The 23110-nt window shown below is 41.3% G+C and overlaps 1 protein-coding gene across 7 annotated transcripts in view; it reads left to right on the plus strand.

The window, feature by feature from the left end:
- Positions 1 to 22813, plus strand: part of CRHR2 (corticotropin releasing hormone receptor 2) — a 129388-nt gene extending 106575 nt beyond the window's left edge. For 6 of the 7 annotated variants that reach the window (XM_052693684.1, XM_052693689.1, XM_052693686.1 and 3 more), the window contains 4 exons: positions 7403 to 7488; positions 10446 to 10581; positions 12278 to 12319; positions 21684 to 22813. In XM_052693684.1, coding sequence (XP_052549644.1) covers positions 7403 to 7488; positions 10446 to 10581; positions 12278 to 12319; positions 21684 to 21824 — 405 coding nt within the window. In that variant the 3' untranslated portion in view covers positions 21825 to 22813. Of the gene's footprint in view, positions 1 to 7402; positions 7489 to 10445; positions 10582 to 12277; positions 12320 to 19411; positions 19478 to 21683 lie in introns of all 7 variants that reach the window. The other variant, XM_052693688.1, reaches the window with a different exon arrangement.
- Positions 22814 to 23110: the final 297 nt, after the last annotated feature.

A 23110-nucleotide genomic window follows, 5' to 3' on the forward strand; every position in this document is an offset into this window, starting at 1 on the left:
CCAATGGATTTTTGTAGCAGCATCGTCTCTGTTTTATTTTCTTTCTTTCTAATTCCAAACAAGTTTTGTTTCTTTTCTTGAGTGCTGCAGGGAACTGAGATGAGATTTTCAGGGAATTAGCTTATTTCTTTCTTTAATTAAAATACCCAGAGCTCATAATTCTTTGTATAAAGTTGATTGCTTTACTTCCCCATTGCATTTAACTTTATGTCATGTGGTTTTGTGTGTCACGATTCACTTAATAGTGTGAGTCCCTGTACAACTCTTTGCAATCAGCTTTTGTTTTTGCTATCCTGAGTAGCTTAATATCCTGTCAGCCTGCTCCTCATTCCCTTTTGTAGGTCTACACTGAATAGCATAAATCCACTGCTGGCCTCTCTCCATTGAGAAAACAGATTATACCTTCCTGCATTTTCATTCTTGTACTTTTTATGTGATGCTATTCCATCCAAACTAAGCCAGGTTTCTAAAGGAGCCTTTGGAGAAATGCTGAGTTCCTTCCAGAACCTGACTACCAGTAGGATCTCCCATGTCCCCATGCTCACTCTTTCAGAGGACTTCACAAACCAGGTCATTCCTCCCCTTTAACGACTGTAATTACCACCAATTACCAAATCATTTTATATTATCACAAATTTATCTAAGCTAGAATAATCAAGTTCATGGCATACACAACCCATCTTCCAATAGATGTAAAGGAATAGTAACAATTTAAACAATTTACTTGAGAGGATGTTTCCCACTGGTGCAAAGGATGTTTCAATACAACAGTTTATAATAGCTGTTTGATTTGACTCAATGTGTTTTCCCATCCTGTGTCTCAGTTTATCGCTTTAATTGCAGAAGCCCTGCACCTGTATATGCATCTATATGCATTTCATGTTTTCTTTCTCTGAAAAGCATCTCCTAGTTCTTCACAAATGTCTTTATTACTAATATAATTGCTTCTCTGAATATTTTATTACTTTCCATTGACTTTTCTCACTCCTGCTTGCAATTCAACATCGTGTTCTGAGACTGAGGATTTTTCTTCTTTTTATTATTAATTTATATTATTACTGATCTGTCTTTCTTTTTCCCTTCTTCTTATTGACTAGTGTATGGTTTTTCTCAGCCCCTGGATTGTTGATCAGTTTTCCTAATGAGTTTTTTTTTTAATTTCCTTCTCTCTACAAATTTCTAGTTCTTCCAATGCTAAGATGATTGTAGTTCATGCCTTGCAAACTTGTGACATATCTGAGTTTCTCTTACAAGACATTTGTCATCATTTTCACTGGTTTGCAAGCATGCGCTCATAGCTAACATACCCATAAGGATACCCTTAGGATGGAGATAAAATGCTAATTTGATTTGATTGAATTTATCACCCATTCTGTCATTACTGCTGTTTCTCTCTTCCTGATGTTTAAGCTCTGCAGCTCTAGAGTCAGTAGTGCCCTCAGGAACAAAAATCAATGCGTACAATACTGCATCCACTCTCACAGTGTCTCTTCCTATAATTTCTAATTCTGTTTGTGAGACATGTTCTACAGCTGATAAACTTGACCAGAAGCAGTTGCCCAGAAAAATCTATCTGAAATTCATCCTGTCAGGTGTCTCTTTGTATTCAGCATCCTTTCAAGCTGGGAAATCAGATTTCATCATCTGTGTTGGATGGTTACCCTTTGAAGAAAGACTCTCTTGAGTCTGTTCAGATAACACCTTGAGCCTCTGCGGCCTGAGCAACTGCCAGGTGAACATTCACAGCAATATGCCAGTGTTTTAGGCTGTCATTCATATCATTTTGATCATCTCTAATGTGATGGGGGGTGATTTGGTTGTTGAGGGGCTACCATTAATAGAGGTAGGACAAGAGAGAATGGTTTTAAACTGAGACAGGGGAGGCTTAGGTTAGATATGAGGAGGAAGTTTTTCACTGAGAGTGGTGAGGCACTGGAACAGGTTGCCTAAGGAGGCTGTGGATGCCCCATCCCTGCAGGCATTCAAGGCCAGGCTGGATGTGGCTCTGGGCAGACTGGTCTGCTGGTTGGTGACCCTGCACACAGCAGGGGATTGAAACTGGATGAGCATCGTGGTCCTTTTCAACCCAGGCAATTCTGTGATTCTATGATATGGTTCCAGTCAGGTCAGGATGGAATTAACACTTACTATAAAGAAACACTGCATCTATTGATGCATCTGCATTCATTTCATTTTTGCTTTTTCTAAAAAGCTGATGACTTCAGTTTTCCTATTGATTTTGTTTGTTTGTTTGTTTGTGTGCCATTGTTGTTTTTACTACTATATTTATTTCCTGGTGTTACAACATTCAGTGTGTTCCTGGCTTGCCAAATGAAACAACTGGAGAGAAGCTTTGTTGAGTTACGTGACTTAGAGATCTCATGGTGGGTCTCTTGACTTGTAAGAGTCCTACAGTGTTTTTCTTTAACAAAACATTTTGAATATGACATATTTCAGGGCAGGCAGGTGTCCTGGAAGAGTAGGGTGAGGATCACAGATGGGGGCTATAAGATTGGTGAAAAGGCACTGGGCATCTCATGTGTGATGCAGGGCTCTAGCTGCAGCTGGTGTTGGATTTGATGTTAGGCCAAAGCATGGATGAAGACAAGGCTCTCTGTGCTCATGTGTAACACAAGACATTAGGTAGGGAATTAGCCATTCATCGACCACCTTCTCTTTTCCCCACCAAAACTCCATTCTAGCCTACACAATCTTCAAGATGCATGCAGCCCTGTTGTGCATGCCCAAAGCATTGGTCTTTCACTGCTATAACAGGGAGACTCATCCATTGACTCCCTGTTCCTAACTATCCACTGTATCATGTCTTGTTCCTCTTAGTCACATCTCTGATCAGAATGCATTTTCCATCATTTTGCTGCATGCCAAAAGAGGACATTATAGTGACCACGACCTCCAGTAGGGGAACTCCAGTAATAAGAGGCCTCTCTGAGAATCATGTCAGGACAGTGTGACAGAACAATTAAAAAGAGGCATGAACTGGCAGACTTTTCCTTTGAGGTCAGGATGACAGCTAAGATGACTGCTTTGCTGCCAATTTGGGTTACTTAATGCTGGAGGGGATTTTACCACATTGCACAAAAACGCAAAGGCTAAGTAGATTATTATTTACGTTCCCTGGGAGTGAGGAGGAGGAGCAAGCATTCTGGGAAGCATAGAAATACAAGCTTTCTGCAAAGCATAAAATAAGAAGCCCAACAGAAATGAGGAAAATAAACGCTAGCTGCCCATTAAGCTCTCAAAAGGGAAGAAGAGCATAACGACTTTGCATTTAAGTTCTTGATTTTAATGAAAACTGCAAAGAAGCCTTTGTACTCTTTTATGCTGCTTGGAATACTTTGGCTATTTCATCTCTCTGAGGGAGCTGAATTTCCACTCAAATGGAATTTGAGTGGAAGGAAATTCAGTTTTTTTGTACGTTTTTAATAACCAAAATCTCTCACTGTAAAGTTTATGTTGGTTCAAAAGGCCTTCCAGGTTTAAAAATTCAGATTAAAATCGATCTCTGCCAAAACAGGTGATCCAAGTGCTTTCTGGATCACTGACTTATAAAACTATTCTTGAGCTCGGAATTTTCATCCCAGTTCGGGAAAGGAAACAAGAAACCTCCAAAGTCCTGGCAAGTAATGAAAGCTACTTCTTTCCCAGCTGTAACTGGAGAGGGTCTTATTCCAGCAATAAGGATATTCTTAGCACACCACAAATAACAGTGAGAGAATAAGAAATAAGTTCTTTTATGCTATATTCCGGATCTTGCCTTTGGATTGATTTTATCTGCCAGTGCATATCAAGGGAAAAATCCTTAATTCTCTTTTCCATTATGAAGCAGAAAATGTGTTATATAAGCAGAACTGAATAAGAATATCAAATCAGATTAAAGATGAATAAAAAGGATGCGCTGGCTGTCATCACTGCTTCTCTTAAATATCCATTCATCAGCCTCCATTAACAGAATCGATGTGTGCGCTTTGCTAGAGCTGCCCAGTTCAGAGAGAAATTCATGTGTTGATACAGAACTGCAGTAATAACAAAAAAAGTCCTTAACAGATAATTGTGTACTTAGTTGGATGCAGTATAGAGGCTTTTCTCTAGGAAAACTCACTTTGCAGTGGTAAGCTCTTTTCTCCTTTGAGATGCTACTGTGTATATACATAAATGTACACGGAATAAACACCAGAGACTTGACGTTCCATGCTTCTAAATCAGACTCATTCAGGTAGTCACTAGAAAGTGTGGTTCTGCTCCAGCTGAGAAAACAGCTCCATTTTCCTTTCAAAGATTTCCACTCTGAGCTATGTGCAGCACTCTGTTCCCTGTTTGGTTCTCAGATTGTCTTCTCTCCAGAATGAACTCAAACTACAAATTAACTTCATCCCTGTGAGCTGTGGTATGAGATCCACCGCAGACAAATGGATCGTAAAATCCATCTGATTACGTGTTGAAAATCTATCTTCACATTAGACCTCTGAGTGCAACTAATAGGTGCAAATGAGCCACATGTCCTGCTGTAATGGTCTTTTAATAGCAGTCGTTAAAATGGAACACAATCAAGTGTGCTTCTGGTAGGCAAAACCTGGAAAAAAAGTATTTCAATGTTACCCACTTGCATCTTTTGTCCTGCAGTTTTCTGCTTGCTGAACTCTGATGTTGTCCTGTTCCAGCTCTTAAAGACCTCCCAATGAAATCCAAGTGGAGGCAAAAAGGAAGCCTTGGTATTGGCACCACTGAACATTTTAGAAGCTTTCATATAGCATAGTGTCACAGACCCTCAGGAGGTACAGCCACGTTCACTCCATCCAGACTCAGGTGGATGCCCATAAATGATGTGAATATCAATTTGGATGGATGACTTTGTGTGGGTGACTCTTTCAAGCCCAAACACTATTTCTTCCCAAAACCTGTTCAGGCCTCACTGTTCCTGTCTGCCAGTAAATGTTAAAAAGGCCCTAGCAGACCTTCCTCTGACACCTGGGCAACCTTTTACACTGAGCACTGATGTATCTGCATTCCTGTTGCTGTTGCTGTCAATGTGTGTTTGTGCCACCTGTAGCCCTCATCTAAGCACCTACGTTGGACAGTGCCATCATTTGTGCCTGGTGGCTGAGTTCTGTACCTGATGTGGCCTCCATTGGCAGTCAGCATTAATGCTGCCAGCCAGATAAGCAAGCCAGCTGACACCAGACATCAGGGCAAGCACACATGAAAGTCTAGGTGAGAAGTATTAATACATCTTTTCTGAATGTCAGCACTGGTTTCTTTCAATAGCCCTCGAATGGGGAAGCTTAGGGAAAAGAGTGAGGGAATAAAAAATTGATTTATATAGCATGAGTATCCCTGGTGAAATTAACCCTCAAAATTTTCTGCTCACAGTTCTCCTTCTGGACTGACGAATCACACAACACAATTTAATTTCAAAGAAGATCAAAAATCCTAATCTTTCTGAGGCAGCCTATGGCAATTTAATTTCTGTTCCCTGATATCACGTCAAACTGGAACTCTTGTAACTTGAAATGCTTTCTCCAGTCCAGTTCATCATGTTAATCCCATGTGATTGGTCTTCATATTTGAAACTTACCCTTGCCTAAGAGCCTATAATTCCATCCGCCACCTTCCATTATGACTGCAAAAGTGGCAAGTTTTTGATCAATGCCTATTCTGCCTTCTTGATAGAAGTGACCCAAACCTGACTCTGAGCTGATGAAGAACCACAATACTTGGTTTAATTCCAGAGGCAAAGGTTTTCTTTCTGTGGGTGAAGACCCCCATCTCCTGCCCCTCAGTAGAGTCCAAATGTTTCTGTTACTGAAGGACGATGCAGTCACAAATGTGAAGAGTTTAAGATCCACATCAAACCAGTGATTTGAGGCATCTGTCTCTGATGACTGAAGTGAGAAACAAAAGTCAAATTGAGTTGACTTCAATTTCTGAAATGCAACAAAGACAATTCTAGTAAGAACACGTACACAAACTGCGCTGTTTTATTTATTTCTTGGACTCCCTATGGCCCTGCTCTGCTAAGAAAAACATTTCTTAAAATGTCACATGACTCTTAGAGCAATATTGTGGTCTTAGAGCAACGTTTTGGTCTCAGAGCAGCATTTTGCTATCTCACTTAACAAGCATTTAACGTACAAAATTCCCAACACTGCCAGTCTCCCATTGAGTGCTTACTGCACCATTTGTTATAAATAATACTACTGTAAACCACAGGGAATGCTTTGATGGATGCCAAGATATTGTAATGATGGAAATATATCACATTTCATTGGGGAAAATAAAGAGCATATTTTGAGAACACCTTTATATTAGCACCTCTGCTGCAGTGCCCATAAATAGTTGGAAGTCAGTCGGAATCGCTCTGTTCACAGACTACAGAATGCCAAGACTCAGGAAATGAGAGAGAAATATGTTGATAAGCATCTTTTCTCACAAGCTTAGGTTGTGACCTCAGCAATCCAGAGATAATTGTCCTGCAGCCCTATCACAGTGCACCGCCAACAAATTTGAGACAATTCAGGATGTTGCAGGCTTTCCTACTTTGTGCTGGAAGCAACACACAACTTGTTTCTAGGTGCCAAATTCCTCTGCATATCACAGTCTACAATTCAGAATCTTCTTTTCAGATTTTTTTTTTTTTTTTCTCTTTCCTGTTTACACTGGGAGGAAACTTGTGTAAGAAACTCGCTAGCAGATGCAAAAACAGCAATTAGAGCAAATCTCAATTCTCAGCAGTGATGTTGTAATGGAAATAATCATTACCCGCCTCAGCAGATTAAAAAGGGAAATGATAAATCCATCGTCTCACCTTTAGAGACAGTGCAAAAAAAAACCACCACATATTTGTAAGTGGGATTCATCTGCTTTGTTTTAAATGTCTCTTGTAGAGTGCAATGAGTAGACTCCATTGAAACTGATGGGAGTCTGGTGTGACTAGCTTATATTTGGATTTCTGCACTGCAGTCTTGTACTTTGGGTGTGGGGAGTCCTACCCAGCCATTACAGCCTGCCATGTCAGCACACCATAGAACTGCCAAATGCACCATGCAGGGAGCCTGGGTGAGCTGAGCCAGAGTCAGTGCAAAGAGCCAAACAAAGCCCACCCTCACCTCCTCGCGGCCCCACGGAAGGAGTAAAAGGGTGTGGAAATAAAGCTGCTTGCTGGGACCATCCATTTTGTTCATTCCTCTTTTGAAGGGATTAATAACTGTTGGGTATTTGCTGCATTATCTGGTATTTCTGGTAACTGCTGCAGTCGGTGATAAAGCCAGGTGGCTGGGTTTGATCAGATTGGAACTGCAAAATGTGCCTTTTAAGGTGTATCATCCTTTAAGACTCTGTTTGACTCACTGATCTTACTTTTTCCTCTCTCTTCCTTCTTTTCCAGATCAATTTTGTATTTCTGTTTAACATAGTTAGAATTTTAATGACAAAGCTGAGAGCTTCAACCACTTCAGAAACAATACAGTACAGGTAAGTCAGCTGGTGCTTCTTGCTCCTTGTGTGGTAGCAAAGAACTGCCTTGCCCATCCTGTCCTCGTCCCATGTTTGTCTTTCCAGATGCCACTATGATCTCAGAGGGTGTCCTTCTCGCCCCACAAGTATATTTACTATATAAATATGTCATGACAGTGAGGGTTAGATCATTTATTTAGTTAATATGGTGGATCAGTGGAAAAATGTTCTGTCCCTTCTAGATCTCTATCCCAGGCTCCAGCTTTGTAGATGCAGAACAATGCAATATCAAGACTTCCCAATAAATCACGTGTGTGTGCATATTAAGATCTACATTCATAATAAGATTCTAACAGAGCCAGGATTTAAAGAAAAACAGAGCCTGCAAAGCATTCATATCATATCTGTAATCAATAGCAGTATTACTGCTGATTACTGTGCACAATGCAGTAGAGTTTAATTATATTTTTTAGTGCTGAGTGTGGGACAGAAGGCTGTTAGTGCTCTTTCCTTCAGCACCAGCATTAGTGTAACCACTCAGTGGGCTGCATCAGGGCACCAACCATCAACTACCAGTTTATGGGATTCCTTCTCAGGCAGAGCAGTTCCCAGGACCATGCCACCTCCCAAACAGTGTGGCAGAAAGAGAAGGATGGGGATGTTTAGCCCAACACAGCAGAAGGAAGGCAGCCTGGCCCCTCTGGCAGTGCTGTGAACTTAGATCAGACCCCAACAGTCCCAAAAGAAAATTCTTAGAAATAAGGAGACGCTGAGTGCCTTTCCTCTATTGCCATTTGTAGTGCCTTGCCAAATGGGCCAGTGTTTTGGATCATTTATGGACAGACAGGTTATCACTCTGAGAAATAGCACCGTTTTTGTGGGGTAATATTGTCCATAACATCATTTCTAGACAAAATCTCAGTGCATCAAACTGAGGCTTGAATTCTGATGTCCTCAAATCAGCCTGCTCTTGACTTCAGAGGCAGTTCTGCAGTAATGGAATTTTGTTTTTCTACCTGGTTGCTTTCTTTCACTCCTGTCTTGGGCCTGGGGACAAACGTGAAATTAATGCAGTGCTCTGATTCCTTTGCTCACATTCTTCTCTGTGCATTTCACGAGAAACGAAAGGGGGAAAAAAGAATCCTTTTTTCGTGCTCAAAGCTGATGCCATGAAACTGAAGTTAGCTTTTAAAAAAAAAAAGTACACCAAAAAATAAGCCCTACCCAGCACCAATTCAAATCTCATTATATTGTACTCCCTGCTGCAGTTGGCAGGGATTAGAGATATTAGATTTGGAGGCAATCTAAAGTAACTGCCTTTGTCCTTGAACAGATGATATCCACACTACAAGCTCTGTTGGTGAATCTTCTATTTCACAGCTGAAATAGGAACCTTTTGGATTCCTGGAACCTGGAGCAAGCCTTGCTTAACATTTGTTAAGCAAGTTATAAGTAGTGTGGCAGTGTGGCAGGTAGTTTGTTAAGACCACTGCTGTCTCATGATATTGGTAGTGTTTTTGTGCTCCCCTGCTTGCCTACCTGTCTTTATCCATCTCTTACAGCCTTACTATCTGTAAGAGATCTGAAGAGACTTAGCAAAATGTGTTGTGTGTGCTTGCAAAGTATTCTACAGAATGAGGCTGTTCTGCTTGTAGCATCCCAAGGCACTGTTATAGCCCCAAAAAGAAAGATTAGCCTCTGATAATTCTATTAATAATAACTTATGCTTCAGTGTGCACCATACATTTGTTATTGTAAGATGGCCCTAAACCACTGTGTTGAGGATACAGATGCTGCAGAGGGAGCATTTACACTCCAGACAGAATCAAAAGGTGGGCATAAGGCAGGTCTTGCTTGGCAGTCCTGGCCAGGTGCAGGATTTATCAGTTATCCTCCTGAGGTATAAGGGCTCACTCACTTGGCTTCAGCCTAATTGTCATGGAGATAGGACAGAAACAGCCTGGAGGAAGTAGAAAGAGAAAGAAGGGTGTAAAAAAGATTTCAGTTTGTTCAGGGGACAAAGAGGATTGAAAGACAAAGGCTTTCCCAGAACACTGCTTCAGGTCATCCAGCACTGGTCAGAAACAATTCACATGCTCACTCCTGGTTTCAAAGTGAAGGCTGATGGTTTTTCCCTTCTCCCTGCTAAACTCAATCCAGTCTTTTGTGCTGAACTTGTGTTGCCCTTTGCCTGAGGGCTCCAGGAGCATTCACTTTGCATCGCACAATAAGGTCTTGAACCTCAGGCCTGTTCCTGTAGATGGAGGCCAAGAAGTGTCCAAAGCTTGGCTGTCCACCTGAGCAAATGCTCAAGTTCTTTGGCCATTATGCAAATAGAGACCACTGCTGCTGCCCTTAGAAAATGCCTCAGCAGCATGCTCTGAGAGCCACAGAATCCTGAAAGTTGGAATAGACCACTAAGAGCACCAAGTCCAATAGCAGCCCATCCCACCGTGCCCACTGCCCACATCCCTCAGTGCCACATCTCCATGGCTCTACGACACCTCCAGGGATGGTGACTCCACCACCTCCCTGGGCAGCCTGTGGCCACTGCATCACAGCTCTTTCTGGTGGAAAATGGAGCTTCCTACTGGGAGTACTTGTATGCCTTAACTCCGAACACCTGTGTTAAACACTGGGCAGAATTTTACATGTGAATGCCTATCTGAAAATGGTTCTTTTCTCTTGTGACTGTACATATTGGACAGAACTGAGTAGCCGTGTCTCAGTACGTCCTTCTGCTTCTTCTCAGCTACCCCGTGTTCAACACGATGAGGTGCTGAATAACTTAAGCAGGCACCTAAGTTCCCCCTCCAGCCAATATAGGTACTTCCCTCTGAATTGCTCTGTGTCTTGTGCTCTCTCCTCATTAAAGGACTGGATTTTTTTGGTCTGTGTCATTACAGAGTGGTATAATGTCAGGTAACAAGCATGGTTCTCTCCTGTGTTCACTGGTGGTTATTTTCTCCCAACAGGAAGGCAGTCAAAGCAACTTTAGTTCTTCTGCCTCTGCTAGGCATCACATACATGCTTTTCTTCGTCAACCCTGGTGAAGATGACATTTCCCAAATTGTCTTCATCTACTTCAATTCATTTCTGCAGTCTTTTCAGGTAGGAGGACAATTTTATATTTGGGTATTGGCTACTGCTAAAAGGATCCTTAGTGCTTTTCAACCACCTTACAGCAATTAATTACATGGCAAACGATTACAGTTGAAAAGAACTCAGCTTTGTTATTTATGCTTACTTAATAGATGTATACAGCATATCTCATGGAGTGGAGATCTCCCAGGTGTGTTCCAGAGGGATTCATTCACCTCCCTTATCAGCACTGTGTTCACTCTATAGCTACAGCCCCATCTAAAATCAGCACAGAGATAATGTTTCATCCCATCACGAATTGCCTCAGAGAGGATGATGAGTCATGCTTCCAAACTGCCTCTCTCTCTTCACAGATTGAGCTGAGATTTAAACTAGATGTTTCCAAAACAAAGGAAAACAGCTCCTGCCTGTTGGGGATACTTGATTAAGACATTAACGATGTCTTCCATATTACCCAGCTCCCACTCCAGCTCTCCTGCAGCACCAGACTAACCAGCTCTATGAATAGCTGTACTCTATTTCCTCCTTCCACTGAATTTTAGAGGATTTCTGCCAGTATGTAAAATACAGTGGAAGGTAATTGTCCCAGCTTTCTGAATCTGGTTAAAAAAAATACCATAAAAAAGGCAAGGTGGCTGAGATCATTAAGTTATGTTCAGTCATTTACCTCTGCTTAGGTGTGTTCTATAACCTTGTTTCTGCTTGAAGATTCTCTTCAGCAGGAGTGGAATTATTGCTGTTATTAAAATTTTAGTTATGATATCTACAGGAGCAAACACTCTGATGCCCAGAATATCAATTCAAATGTACAGTACACAGGCTGTCAAGCCAAATCTAAGGCTCTGGAAACCAGAAGTTTTGGATTACTGTATTTACTGACTGCATGTTTAGCTTTAAAGCACAGAGCATCCTACCAGAAATTGAAAGTCAAAAAGGAAAGTGACAGTTTTAATCAACAAACAAAAGGACTTCAGACCTTTACAGTGAATCAACTCATGTTTTTCATTCCCTAAAATTAACTCTATTACTCAAAAACTGCTACACTGCTTGTCTTATTCTTAGCATTACAAAGGCATACGTAGGAAAGGATGCATGGTGAATATCTCCTTTATGGTGGCAATAATTGCAGACCATTGCTGAAAACAGAAGAAATGGGACTCTGCTCATGGGTCTAAAAATGGAAATGTCATCATGTTGTCACCTAATCTTATATTACAGTCATTACAATCTTTGCAGTCATTAGAGAGGTGCAGTCAATTGATTCCTCAGAGCACTGCAGCTCACTTGAATGTAAGCAATCCAGAGATGCACTTGCCCCCACAAGAGCATCTGAGGCCATTTGACACCCAATGTGGTATGTAAGACATCTGCACTGAGTTGGCAGGCATGACCCAGGACCTGTGAAGGGCTCTGCCACTCTGCCATTTTGGGGGAGACAGCTGGAAGCTGGAGAGAGGCTTTAGCACATCTGGATGGATAATTTGCTCTATCAGTGTCTGGGTTGTAGCTCTCGTGTTTTAAGAGCTTGCTGCAAGACACCTGGAATCTCATGAAATTGTAGGGCAAAGATTTTGTCTGGCTGTAAGAGGATCATTAAGACATCAACAAGGTTGTGTTTATGCTCAGGATGATGCCAGGATAAAACACAGCCCCCAGTTCTGCGTGTTCAAATACCGAATAATTGATTGTTTTCTGTTCTTTCCAGGGTTTCTTTGTGTCAGTATTTTACTGCTTCTTGAACGGTGAGGTAAGTAGTGTCCTCTGCTGTCAGTGCCATTAGTTCTCAGGAGGTGGAACCTACTTCAGTGCTTGCTTGTGCAACACGGGATGTTTTCACATGGGGCTGCAGTCCCATCAGTCTGTTCTCTGTTAACGTGCATCTGAATTTCCCAGCTCTCTTAGTGAGTGTCCTTTGTTCAGAAGGCTTTAACCCATTCTGCTCCAACTGGGAGGCAAGGGCAGAGGAAAAGAAATATTCCCAGATTATATATTTTTTTCCTCATTTTAAGACTTCTTTCCATTTTCTCAGTAATTCCAAATACGATTTCTGGGCATAAATAAGCCTTACTTCTCATCTGGGCTCTTGTTAAGGACTATGCTAAGGGTGACCCATTTTTTATAAAGGGATGCCATCCTGAGGTGAGTGAGCTTTTCTGTGAGGTTCTCTCTAAATGAACAATCCCTGCTGTAGAAGGGTTGGGAACAAGGTCACTGTGCTACTTTGGATTAGTTTTGGGAACTAATATTCATGTAAGGAATGTTTCACTAATACCTATTAATGTTTGACTTACACCCTAAAGTCTCAGAAAATTACATTTTTTTCTGTGGTTGCAATGCCTGCATCTGATTTATCTGCATTAACACATCTTCTTTGTCCAGTTAAAGTTCTCTGGAAGATCTGGAAGATCACTGTCTAAGATCATGAGCCCACTTCCCATCTCTTCCAACGTTAGGAAGTTCAGACATAATCAGACAAGGCAGTATGAATTATTTATGTTTCTCCTCTATGCCTTGATAGCAACCTAGCAGATCTGGAAGGATTTCTGTACCAGTGATTTTCCCAGTTATATCACACTACCATTGCAATTTACATTTTTCACTTCTTTGGTAGTCAGTTCAAGGTTAAGATACCCAACTGGAGTGATGTGAGTCTTGATTCATTTTCCCAGAAATGGGTATCTAGTGTCACTTGAGAGGCTGTCAAGTATTTGAGTCATCCCTGTGGCTCTACCAGATGGGATTTATGACCTGTAAGAAATCCACATCTTCTGGGTGGGCAGTGGGAAACCAAAGGGGATACAATGGGGTTTCTGTGCAATTACTTCAAACCGGTCAGTACAATCTCTTTCTCATCAGCATAGTCTACAATAGATTTGCTCACTTAAGCAATTCTAGACTTCACTGACAGTATGGACTAGCTCTCTACTCACTCTAATGCTTGCTTAGATATTTGGCTCCCGTGCAGACACCTACAAACAGCTGAAGTTGTGAGTTAAACCTTCCCTATATCCATGTTTACATCTCTTGTGCAAATTCAGGTTGACTGGCTAAATCATTATATCTGCTTTTTTGAGATAAAACTTAAGGCTAAGTTCCTAAATATTGCAGCATTTTCTCTTTCAAAAGAGTAAAAGAAATGTGGACTCATCTTATGGTACTATGGGTATGATTTTAAATTCATAAGGATTTGAAAGGGTGAAGTTACACGCTCAGTTCTAGCTTCAGATCTGCAAAGCTTAGAAACAAGTAGAAAATTCAATTAAATTTCAGAGACTTTTGAGTTTTCAGTGCCTCTGCCCAGAAAAAGATTGTATCTTATAGTGCACTGTTATAAAACCTCTCCCTGGTGATAGTGCCTATCCTCCCCAGATCTCCACGCACTCATAAAGCATTCCAAGAACTGATGATGTTTCTCTCATCGCATTCTGAAGGCCACATCACATCCCATTGCAAAACTTTGCTATTATGCTGTGTCTTACCTCCTTGCAAAGGGAAAGGCCTTCGAATTGCCAGCCAAAGGCACAGATAAGGGCCTTGGTGGTTAGCATAGTAAAAGAGCTTCTCCTTCTTGTTAACTTCCATGTCTCAGCAGTGAATGCCATATTGACTTATTGCTCAGTTAGATATGCAGTGTCTGCATTTCTTAGTCCATGCTAGTGGCATCGCATTGGAAAAGAAGTACCAAAATGCCATTTGCATTGTCCTGACTTCAGTTGCCCTCTGACAGTCATCCCCAGTAGGAGCAGTGATGAAGGGAATGCCACTCCATCTCCCAGCACCATAAGTAAAATCCACAGCAGATTTGGCTCATTGAATAGTTAACTGCATAACATGAGGAGTGCCATGCTACGAAGACTTTTGTTGGAGAAGTGAATCTGCATAAATATTCATATGGAATTATGATTGCAGAACTTTCATAAATTTCTTCCTTGTAGAACTGCACGAAATCTTTATAAATATCACCGAAGCCCTGACGAATTATCATCTCTTCAATCAACCTAGTATTCCTGTCTGTGTGATAGATGGGCTGATGATTTGCTATCTCAGAAGTTTATAAATACTTCAAGTTCTCCAGTTGTGACAGACTTGGGTGCTTTGAATGCAAGTAATAGTCTTCAGCAGGTTATTCAGCCCACGCAATGCCTGTCCTACTCTTAATTATGACACAAGCAAAAGAATAGAAAATACATTAATTTAAAGCTTTAATAATGCTGTGATCTCAGCTGCATCTCTGCCATTTCATATTTGACACTGATGCCAGTAACTGTCTATAGTAGAGCTAGCAACCATTGGCAGTAGCACTCACAATATGGATCACAGATGACACCAAAGTTTCTGTCTTTTTTTTTGGTGTCAGTGTTCTACCTGTTACATTTGGCAAAAGAGAAAGCAGGAAGGAGTTTTTGCTGTGTAACATCTTGTAGCCTCCCTAGATTTAAACCAACTTGTCCTTATGATATAGAGCAGAAATTTGTTTCTCCTTGTGTGCTCATTTGCCCCAGATCAGAGACATGACACAAGATGTATTACTTGAATAATTCTAATTTCCAGTTGGAGAAGGCACTCCAGCACTCCAGCTGAAGATGGTACATATGTAATACAAGACTTCACCATAAAAGGTCCTGGCCTTGATTTTGCAGTGCTTTGGTCTGACAGTTCTGCAGTGGAATCACTGAAGAGAAGAACAAACTATGAAACTGATGATCTCAGTGCTGAATTCAGCTTTACATAAGGTGGTGTTGTTGTCTTGAAGCTGTACTGAATGGAATACACCTTTGCAGAACACTGGATGATTCTTACTGCACTTCACTGAAAAATATTTAGGATTTTTGAGTTGAAATTTATTCTATCTAGATCCTTTTGCTTGTAACAATATAATAGTGTATAAGCAGTGTTATGCTTTCATGTTATTTCATCTTCATGTAAGTACAGATGAGCATACAGATTTATAAAACTCACTACATCGTGTCTTTAGCCTCTGCAGTGAATTCATCCAGTAACTGATAGTGTGTGTTTAATTGAAGTTTTTTAGAGGGATGTGTAGCGTGGGAAGAATCTCACAGGGCACATCTTACTTTTCTGACAGTAATCTTCAGGAGTGAATGTTGAAAGAAAACATCACTACCTATCGAGGTCACAGCCAGATCTGAAATTGGAAGAAGGCTTGGTGAAGGTTCTAGACATACGTGGAGGATCCTTAGAGTTGCTTGCTTTTCACTACATGAAATCCAGGAAAAATATTTGTTATAACTTCATTCCCAGAAGAAGCTCACTTAGGAGGCCTAACAACTAATCAATGAGGACAGTTTAATTGGGCTTCATAGCCCATGGGCTTTGTGTAGGGGAGCATCGGGGAAGCCATAGCGATGCTCTGTAGCAATTTAATCACTGTTCATCTCTAGGCTCACTGCTCATCTGGGGGTTCTTTGTACTTTTGTCTCCAGGCTTTTTATTAGCTTCTGCTCACAGGCAGCATTTCTATTAGGTTATTAATTGATTCCTGATAAAATATCTTTAAAGAAAATGGGTCTTCCCTCTAGCTTTCTTTCCACTGTGGTATCCAGACCTCCTTTCCAGCAATGATCTTTTCCTGAGAGAGAAAAGAGAGGTAAAAGAGTTCAGTTATTATATTTCATATTCCAAATATACCTGCCTGTAGGAATCTGTTAGCCTTGGTCTTGCAGCTGCTGTTGGTTGCAGTCTAAAGAGCAGGAGATCAGACCTCAGATGCTTCACCTTCCTCCCAGAATGAAATAAAGTATTTCTGGTCAGCCTCTGGTAACCCTTCAGAAAAATGAGAACTTCACGATAGGCCCTACTCCAGTCCTCTTACCTCATCAAAAGCATGGTGGAAACAAGATCATTAAAGGGGAAGGATCCTTGCCTCCAGAGAATATCTAATAGTTGCTGAATGCTCCATGCAATTTTCAATGACCATCGGAGTTGACTCTTGAGAAAGTTCTGTGATCCTTGGAAAACCTCGCAACCAGAATAGGAGATAATAACACTGTACCATAGCAAGATGCTTAGGAATGGAGGTGGTGATGTGTGAAAATGACCCTCGTTTATGAAGTGATAGTGCTTGATGAATGGATAGACACAGAAGTCCCCACTATCGAACTGAATGACAGAAATGAGTCAAATCTTGATCAAACATTGTGAGAAAAGATCTTATGAGGATGGGTAAGCACTTGAAGAGAGGTCAAGAGGTATATTGTGACGTTTATCTTTGGATATATTCAAAATGACTGGATAAGGCCTTGAAAAATTGCTTAATCTGGACATAAATTCTGCGCTGGTCTTGCTTTGATCATAGTGTTAAACCTGAAGCCTTCTGAGGTCCCTTCTAATTCTACAATTCATGAATCCTTTATCTGTAATAAGGTGGTTGTCCTTTATCTCCAGCCATTCCTGGTAGGATGCAGAACTAGCAAGGGCTGTGTCAGAAATTATCCTGCAAAGAGTGAATTCTCAGCTCAAGCAGATTCTAGTACTATCAGGTCAAAACCAAGGATCTACTATAAATTAACATTTAAGAAAGAAAGCAATTATTCCTAAAGAGGAGTAGAAGTTACTTCATTATATGGCACTGTAAATTATTCTCACAACTAGATGCAAGTCGAGGATAAATATGTTTATTTATTTCTTTTATATATTGGCCCTTTACCCAGGCACCATCTGTCTCTCAAAATCTATTAAGCTCAAAGTGGCTTACTTTGATCTGATCATCTTGGGAGGCTATTCATTATAATAGCCAGCTATGAATCATGACCTAAATGGTTAGCCCATCAATCTAAGCAGCCTTCACATTAATCATTCCCAACCCAAAGACATGCATTAAACATTCCTTTAAAGCACTGAATAAATATGAATATAGGGCTGGACTTTGAGGGCTAAAATTTAATTCCATCTTCCACAATTATTGCTTTTTCAACAAAGGGGCCCAGCAATTAGTACTACTAATACATATGAGCACTACTGCTAAATGTCCCCGCGGATGGCTGGTCAATATAAAGTCAAGTGAAAGAATAAAGCCTTCCCTTTGGGACCATAAGGCCACAGTTTACTACAGTCTCCTCCTTGTATCCATCTCCTCACCCAAGTGTGTTCTGGAAGAAATTCACCTTCACAGAAAACCACCTGTGACTCCATTAGGTCTCCTCAGACTGATATCCTACAAAGCAGAGAAGAATGAGCCAAAGCATAGGGAAGAATAGGAAGTCATCTAAAGATCCTTCCAAACCTTATTTTCCTTTATCTGCTGTCACGACAGTGGCAGAGAGCACTCCATGACAAAAGCACATAGCTGTGCCTTGGGTTGATGGCATTCATGGCCTTCCCCTCAGGTGTCTGGTTCTGCTTTTTAGCAGGCTCAGAAAAAGGGAGCAGCATTTACCTCCTGCACGAAACATGCAACAAATCTTTTCAGCTAGTCAGAATTTGATGTCTTTTTGAGCTGTTATATACATTAAAAGGAAATCACACTGTTGTGATCTCTGGAAATTATCTTCTGTGTCTTAGTCTGGCAGGTGCTGTAGAAGTATGACCCTGTTACTAGAATGTACAGGAATGCTGCTAAAGATTCTTGGAAAAAAGAAAAATACAGCTGGAAACCACTTAAAATGGGTAATTTTGAGGGAGAAAGAGAAACTTTGGTACATAAAATAGCAGTGTGATGTTGGCTATTTGAGGGACCTATCTGCACCTTTTTGTGCAAAATTACAGGCTTTATTACCATGTTTCCTTTGAGTTTTGCAGACCGTTTTGACTACATCCCCTCCATACCCCAAGGGGATTATATGCTGTCACTGCTTCTTCACTGAGAAATTTTTTTGACAATTTTTTCAGACCAGATGTGAATTTTAGTGGTTTTCATATGTGATCTCAAGGTTTGAAAGCTCCTCAGTTTTGCAATCCAGCCACCACCACCCTCTGACATCTGTCTCTCCATCACCCAAATTCCTTCTCTTCGCTGTCCAAAAACAAGCCAAAGGAGAACAGTGCCCACACTCCATAGGCAGAAGAATGATGGTAAATCTGATTTGAACACACATTTGAGAACTGTTATTGTTCATAATAGGCAAAATGTAGTGTTTAAAGTAGTAGGGAGCAGCTATTGGGAAAAAAATGACAGAGTCAGACAGAACTGAGCTGTTTGCTGAGCAGCACGGAGAAACTTTGCCATGTCAAGCAACTAAAGGTGCACAGGAATGAAGCTTATAATTTTATTTATGAGGCTGCTTGATAGGCTTTAAGCACTGATGATAATCTACGTACTTCTTTTGACTGCTGCTAGCTAATGCTGTTAATTTTGGGTCATAGAGGAGCTAGTGCTGACTCTGGGATTTGGTGTTGACTTTACAAATGCTTAATGAATTGGAGTAGTGCCTCTCACAGTTAACTGCTGGCTTTGAAGATGCTACTTTGCTTTATCTTTTTATGCTCTACTTCTCTCCCTGTATAATAGATTTTTTTTTCCTTTTTTTTAATAAATGTTATTGGAGCAGTCACAGCCCTATTTCTTCTTTTCTGACTTGAAGTTAAGCAATCTTTTTGTGTCTGAGTTCAGTTAAGAGATAAATTCAAGCTTAACCATTTCTGCTTCTGCTTTGTTCACATCCTAATTGCAGTGACTTATTCTCCCATTAAAAAATAACTTTCACTCAGCCTTGTAAGTGCAGAGTGGATTTTCATATGCCCAGACCGTTAGGAATGGCTCCAACTGCACAAGACAGCACTTTTGTTACTACTCTTTATCCTATCTCAAAGCTCATAAGCAAACCGTGTCATAAACGGCATTCAGACAACTGCTTGTTTAGACTCACATCTTTATCTCCAGGTGTCTCTTTATGACTTGATTGGTTTGAAGCTCAAATGATAAATCTAATCTGGCTTCACTGGCTGAGTAAGTACCTGTTCACACAAGTTGCTCAGAAACACAAAAGCGCATGAAGTCGCTCCTCCTTTCCTTGGCCCCATGAAATGCTCCCAGAGGACCACCTTGAAGGAGTTGAGTGGGTCCCAGGCTCTCTGTAAAGGGGTGAATTTCACACTTACAGAATGGGAAAAAAACCTTTTCTAACAAAACCTCAGTGTTATATGAGGAGAAATGAGCATTCAGTAGCCACCATCCCTCTGCAGACGTTCTTCACAGGACACTTTCAAGACATTAGTTACCCTGTGACACTTTACATATTACTAATAGCATTTGCCTTAGGTGCCCAACATCTAGCTGAGATAGTTTTGCACTCAGTGGAACAAGTTGAACTAATTTAATTCCCCATATATAAATCACCTTCTTTGGGGGAACATCTTTCTTTCTGCATTGACTGCATTGAAGGCATAAATAATTGGACAAGACTATGTATGAAGCTTTCAGATGATACACATCCCCCTGGCATGTTCATGATATATTAGGGCCCCTATGGTATGTACTACATACCCTTAAATCCAGAAGCAGAAAGAAGTACCCCATTGCCACTCCAGGTAGAACAGAGTAAGCAGCACAGCTCACACAGAACCAAGAAAATAACCAAAGAAAGAGATCCTCAGGTCCTTTTTGCCCAGTCTGCACCTTCTAGAAGGACTCTGGTAGAAAATTCACATTTCCAGCTTCAGGATTCCCTTGACAAGACATCTAAGGGTGCAATTGCAAAACTGTTTTCCAGACTGATACTTGCCATCCAAAAAATGGGGTGTATTTCATCCTCATGGGTCACTTCCAACTGGAGATATTCTATGATTCTGTGATACACAAGCAAAGCTGGGGATGAGGGGTCGGAGTTCCTAAGTGCTACAGGCACTTAGATACAATTCTATGAAAGCCTACCAGGAAATGATAGGATTGAAATCAGCTGAGAAATGGAGTGCAGTTCCTCCCTTCCTGTGCCATGCTTATAGACTGTATGTTTTAACCATCGGGTCATCCATCATTCCTGTTCATCTGAGACACTTCATACTCACAGTGTCAGGTTTGGGTGAGGAATTCCCTTCTACTGGAGCTCATCCACTCATTTGAGCATCCATTACAGACAGCCTGTTGGAGCTGGTCTGAGATGGGTCTGGTGAGTGTGAGTTCCTCATACAGGAACTCAAATAGGCTTCACACAGCACCTGAAGACAGGATACAAGCTTCAAAAGAAACAGGAATCACAGAATCATAGAATCACCAGGGTTGGAGAAGATCTGCTTTAGGAGAAGATGAGTCATGACTTTTGACATATTGAGTGGTTCTCTCTTGGTCAGGAAGAGAACTGGGGGTTGATAGCTGAGGTATAATACCTACTGTAATTTTGAAGACTTACCTGGCTGCTTAGGTTAGGGAACTGAATTGAGACTCAACAGTAAGTTCCATAGGAGATCCTATAGTAATAGAGATCAAGAGGAATATCCAGAAATTGGTCTAATTACTTTATTTCAGGCTCTAACTTTGAGTCTTATCTGCCAGTGTTTTGGCAGAAAAAAAAGTTACATTTGGTGTTAGGAGCATTTCCAGCCTTTTCACCCATTGTGTTTTAGGATTCCTGCTATCTGTCTCTTGCTTATATACATGCATATTCCAGCTAGAGGCCCTGGGCTCCCTCTATGGTCTATGCAAAAAAATACACACTTAGGATTCATCTAGCCTGTTGTAAGTATCTGCTGGAGGATGATGCTTCCATTGACTGTACTGGGAGCCCACAGGCTCAGGTATGTCTGCACCGTAGATGCCAGTGTTCACTTAGATGGTCTGGGATTCTCCATCATATACAAGGAAAGCAGAGACATCTGCCTGCAACAGGTCTCTGTAAGACAACCATCAGGACCATCCATTCTGAGGGCTTGATTTGACTGTCTTAAGCTTAGATACGTATTGCCATTTGAAATGCTCTGGCACATTTGAGACATCAGATATGAGAGGCGAGGTCTGAGAAACCCACTTTCCTCTGAGCGCAGTGCTCAGGAGAGTACTGACTGAACTGGATGCACACATGTAGTAATCCGAATCAAGCCCTGTGTTCCAGTGGCTCAACAGCTGTCATCATGTTTCTCGGTGCTGTACGGTGTCCCTTTACTGAGGACACCCGTTTGTTCCGTGCGTTCACGTCCTTTCCTTTTTCTTTTTTCACCAGGTCCGTTCTGCTGCCAGGAAAAGATGGCACCGCTGGCAGGACCATCACTCGCTCCGAGTGCGTGTGGCACGTGCCATGTCCATCCCCACATCCCCAACACGGATCAGCTTCCATAGCATCAAACAGACCGCAGCTGTGTGATACACCCTGCACATGTCTGCACCACCGGGTGGCCTTCAGGGTTCTTTCTTCAGTCTCCCCAAGCCCCTTTCTTCAGACTCTCTTCCTTTACTCTGCACTGCGCTTTTTCGGCAACGAGGTGCCCGTCATATTTTTGTGGACTCTCGTTTCCCACCTTCATGATGCTGCTTTAAGGCAACCAGGCAAAAGCCTCCTGGAGGAAGGGGTGGCAAAGCAGATTCAAAGAAGAGATTTAACACTGACTGCACCTCGAGGAAGTCCACGGCACAGTCTAAAACAGCACAGTGGCAGGAACAATAAATTCATTCTCTATTTTTTTTGTTTTTCCCTCCCATAGTGTGGCGAACAAAACTATTTTTGACACTTTGCCCATCTCTACCCTGTACATTGGATCCCAGTGATTTCAACAGATTTCATGTGTAGATAGCCCATCTCATTGTTGGTTCTTTGCAGAAGTTTCTTCTTTGCGAGAAAAAGAGTATCTGAGAAATGCTGTGAAGAATCTGAATTTATCTACCTTCCCCGTTTCTCCCTTTGATAGACTGGGAGTTGTCCAGGGCATTGCTGGACTGTTACACATGGGGTGTTTTGCCTTGCAAGAACCGTGCCCTGTTCATGCATAAGATGTTGAAAAGGACAGCAGTATCTCTTGATAGCTCTATAAAGTATCCTTAACCCTCTCACCCCTGTGTTTTCCACACAATGTAAGTAGCCTTTGGGAAGTGTTTGGTTTTAGCTAAGAGGATTGGGCTGGGGAAGGGCAGCAGGACATGATTTCTGGGTTTGAAAAATAGAAAAGGGAAGCACTGTAAAAAACAACCATGAGAAGAGGATGTTTGCATTCTGAAGATAGTGCTCTATGCTGCACAAAGATTATCTACTCAGCATTTTGAACTAGAGCAGTTGTATCTACTAGGCTTTTTATGTGATGTTCAGAAATACTGTATATTTTCAATAATAAACACTACTCTGGGTTGGTTTCAATAAAACCAGGCATCATTTTCTTTAATCTGGGAAAAAAATGAGCCCTGACTAACTGTAGACTTGAGATTGTTCTTGTATCCAAGATTAAAAAAGAAATCCAGTTTCAGGATAATATCTGGGGAGTCCAGGGACAGAACTGCAACCGAAGAATTGCCAGATCTGAACCTGGATGTTGTTAGTCATGCTTCTTTCTAGTTGCATGGTGTGGCTAAAGAAATAAGTCTTATACTCTGTGAGCTGAACAGCCCAAACTTTAGCAGGAGTGCAGTAATCAATACAGCTGACTCCAAATCCATATTGTC

The sequence above is a fragment of the Tympanuchus pallidicinctus genome, unplaced genomic scaffold (genome assembly GCF_026119805.1).
Source record: "Tympanuchus pallidicinctus isolate F22 unplaced genomic scaffold, pur_lepc_1.0 scaffold3, whole genome shotgun sequence".
Classification (NCBI taxonomy): Eukaryota; Metazoa; Chordata; class Aves; order Galliformes; family Phasianidae; genus Tympanuchus; species Tympanuchus pallidicinctus.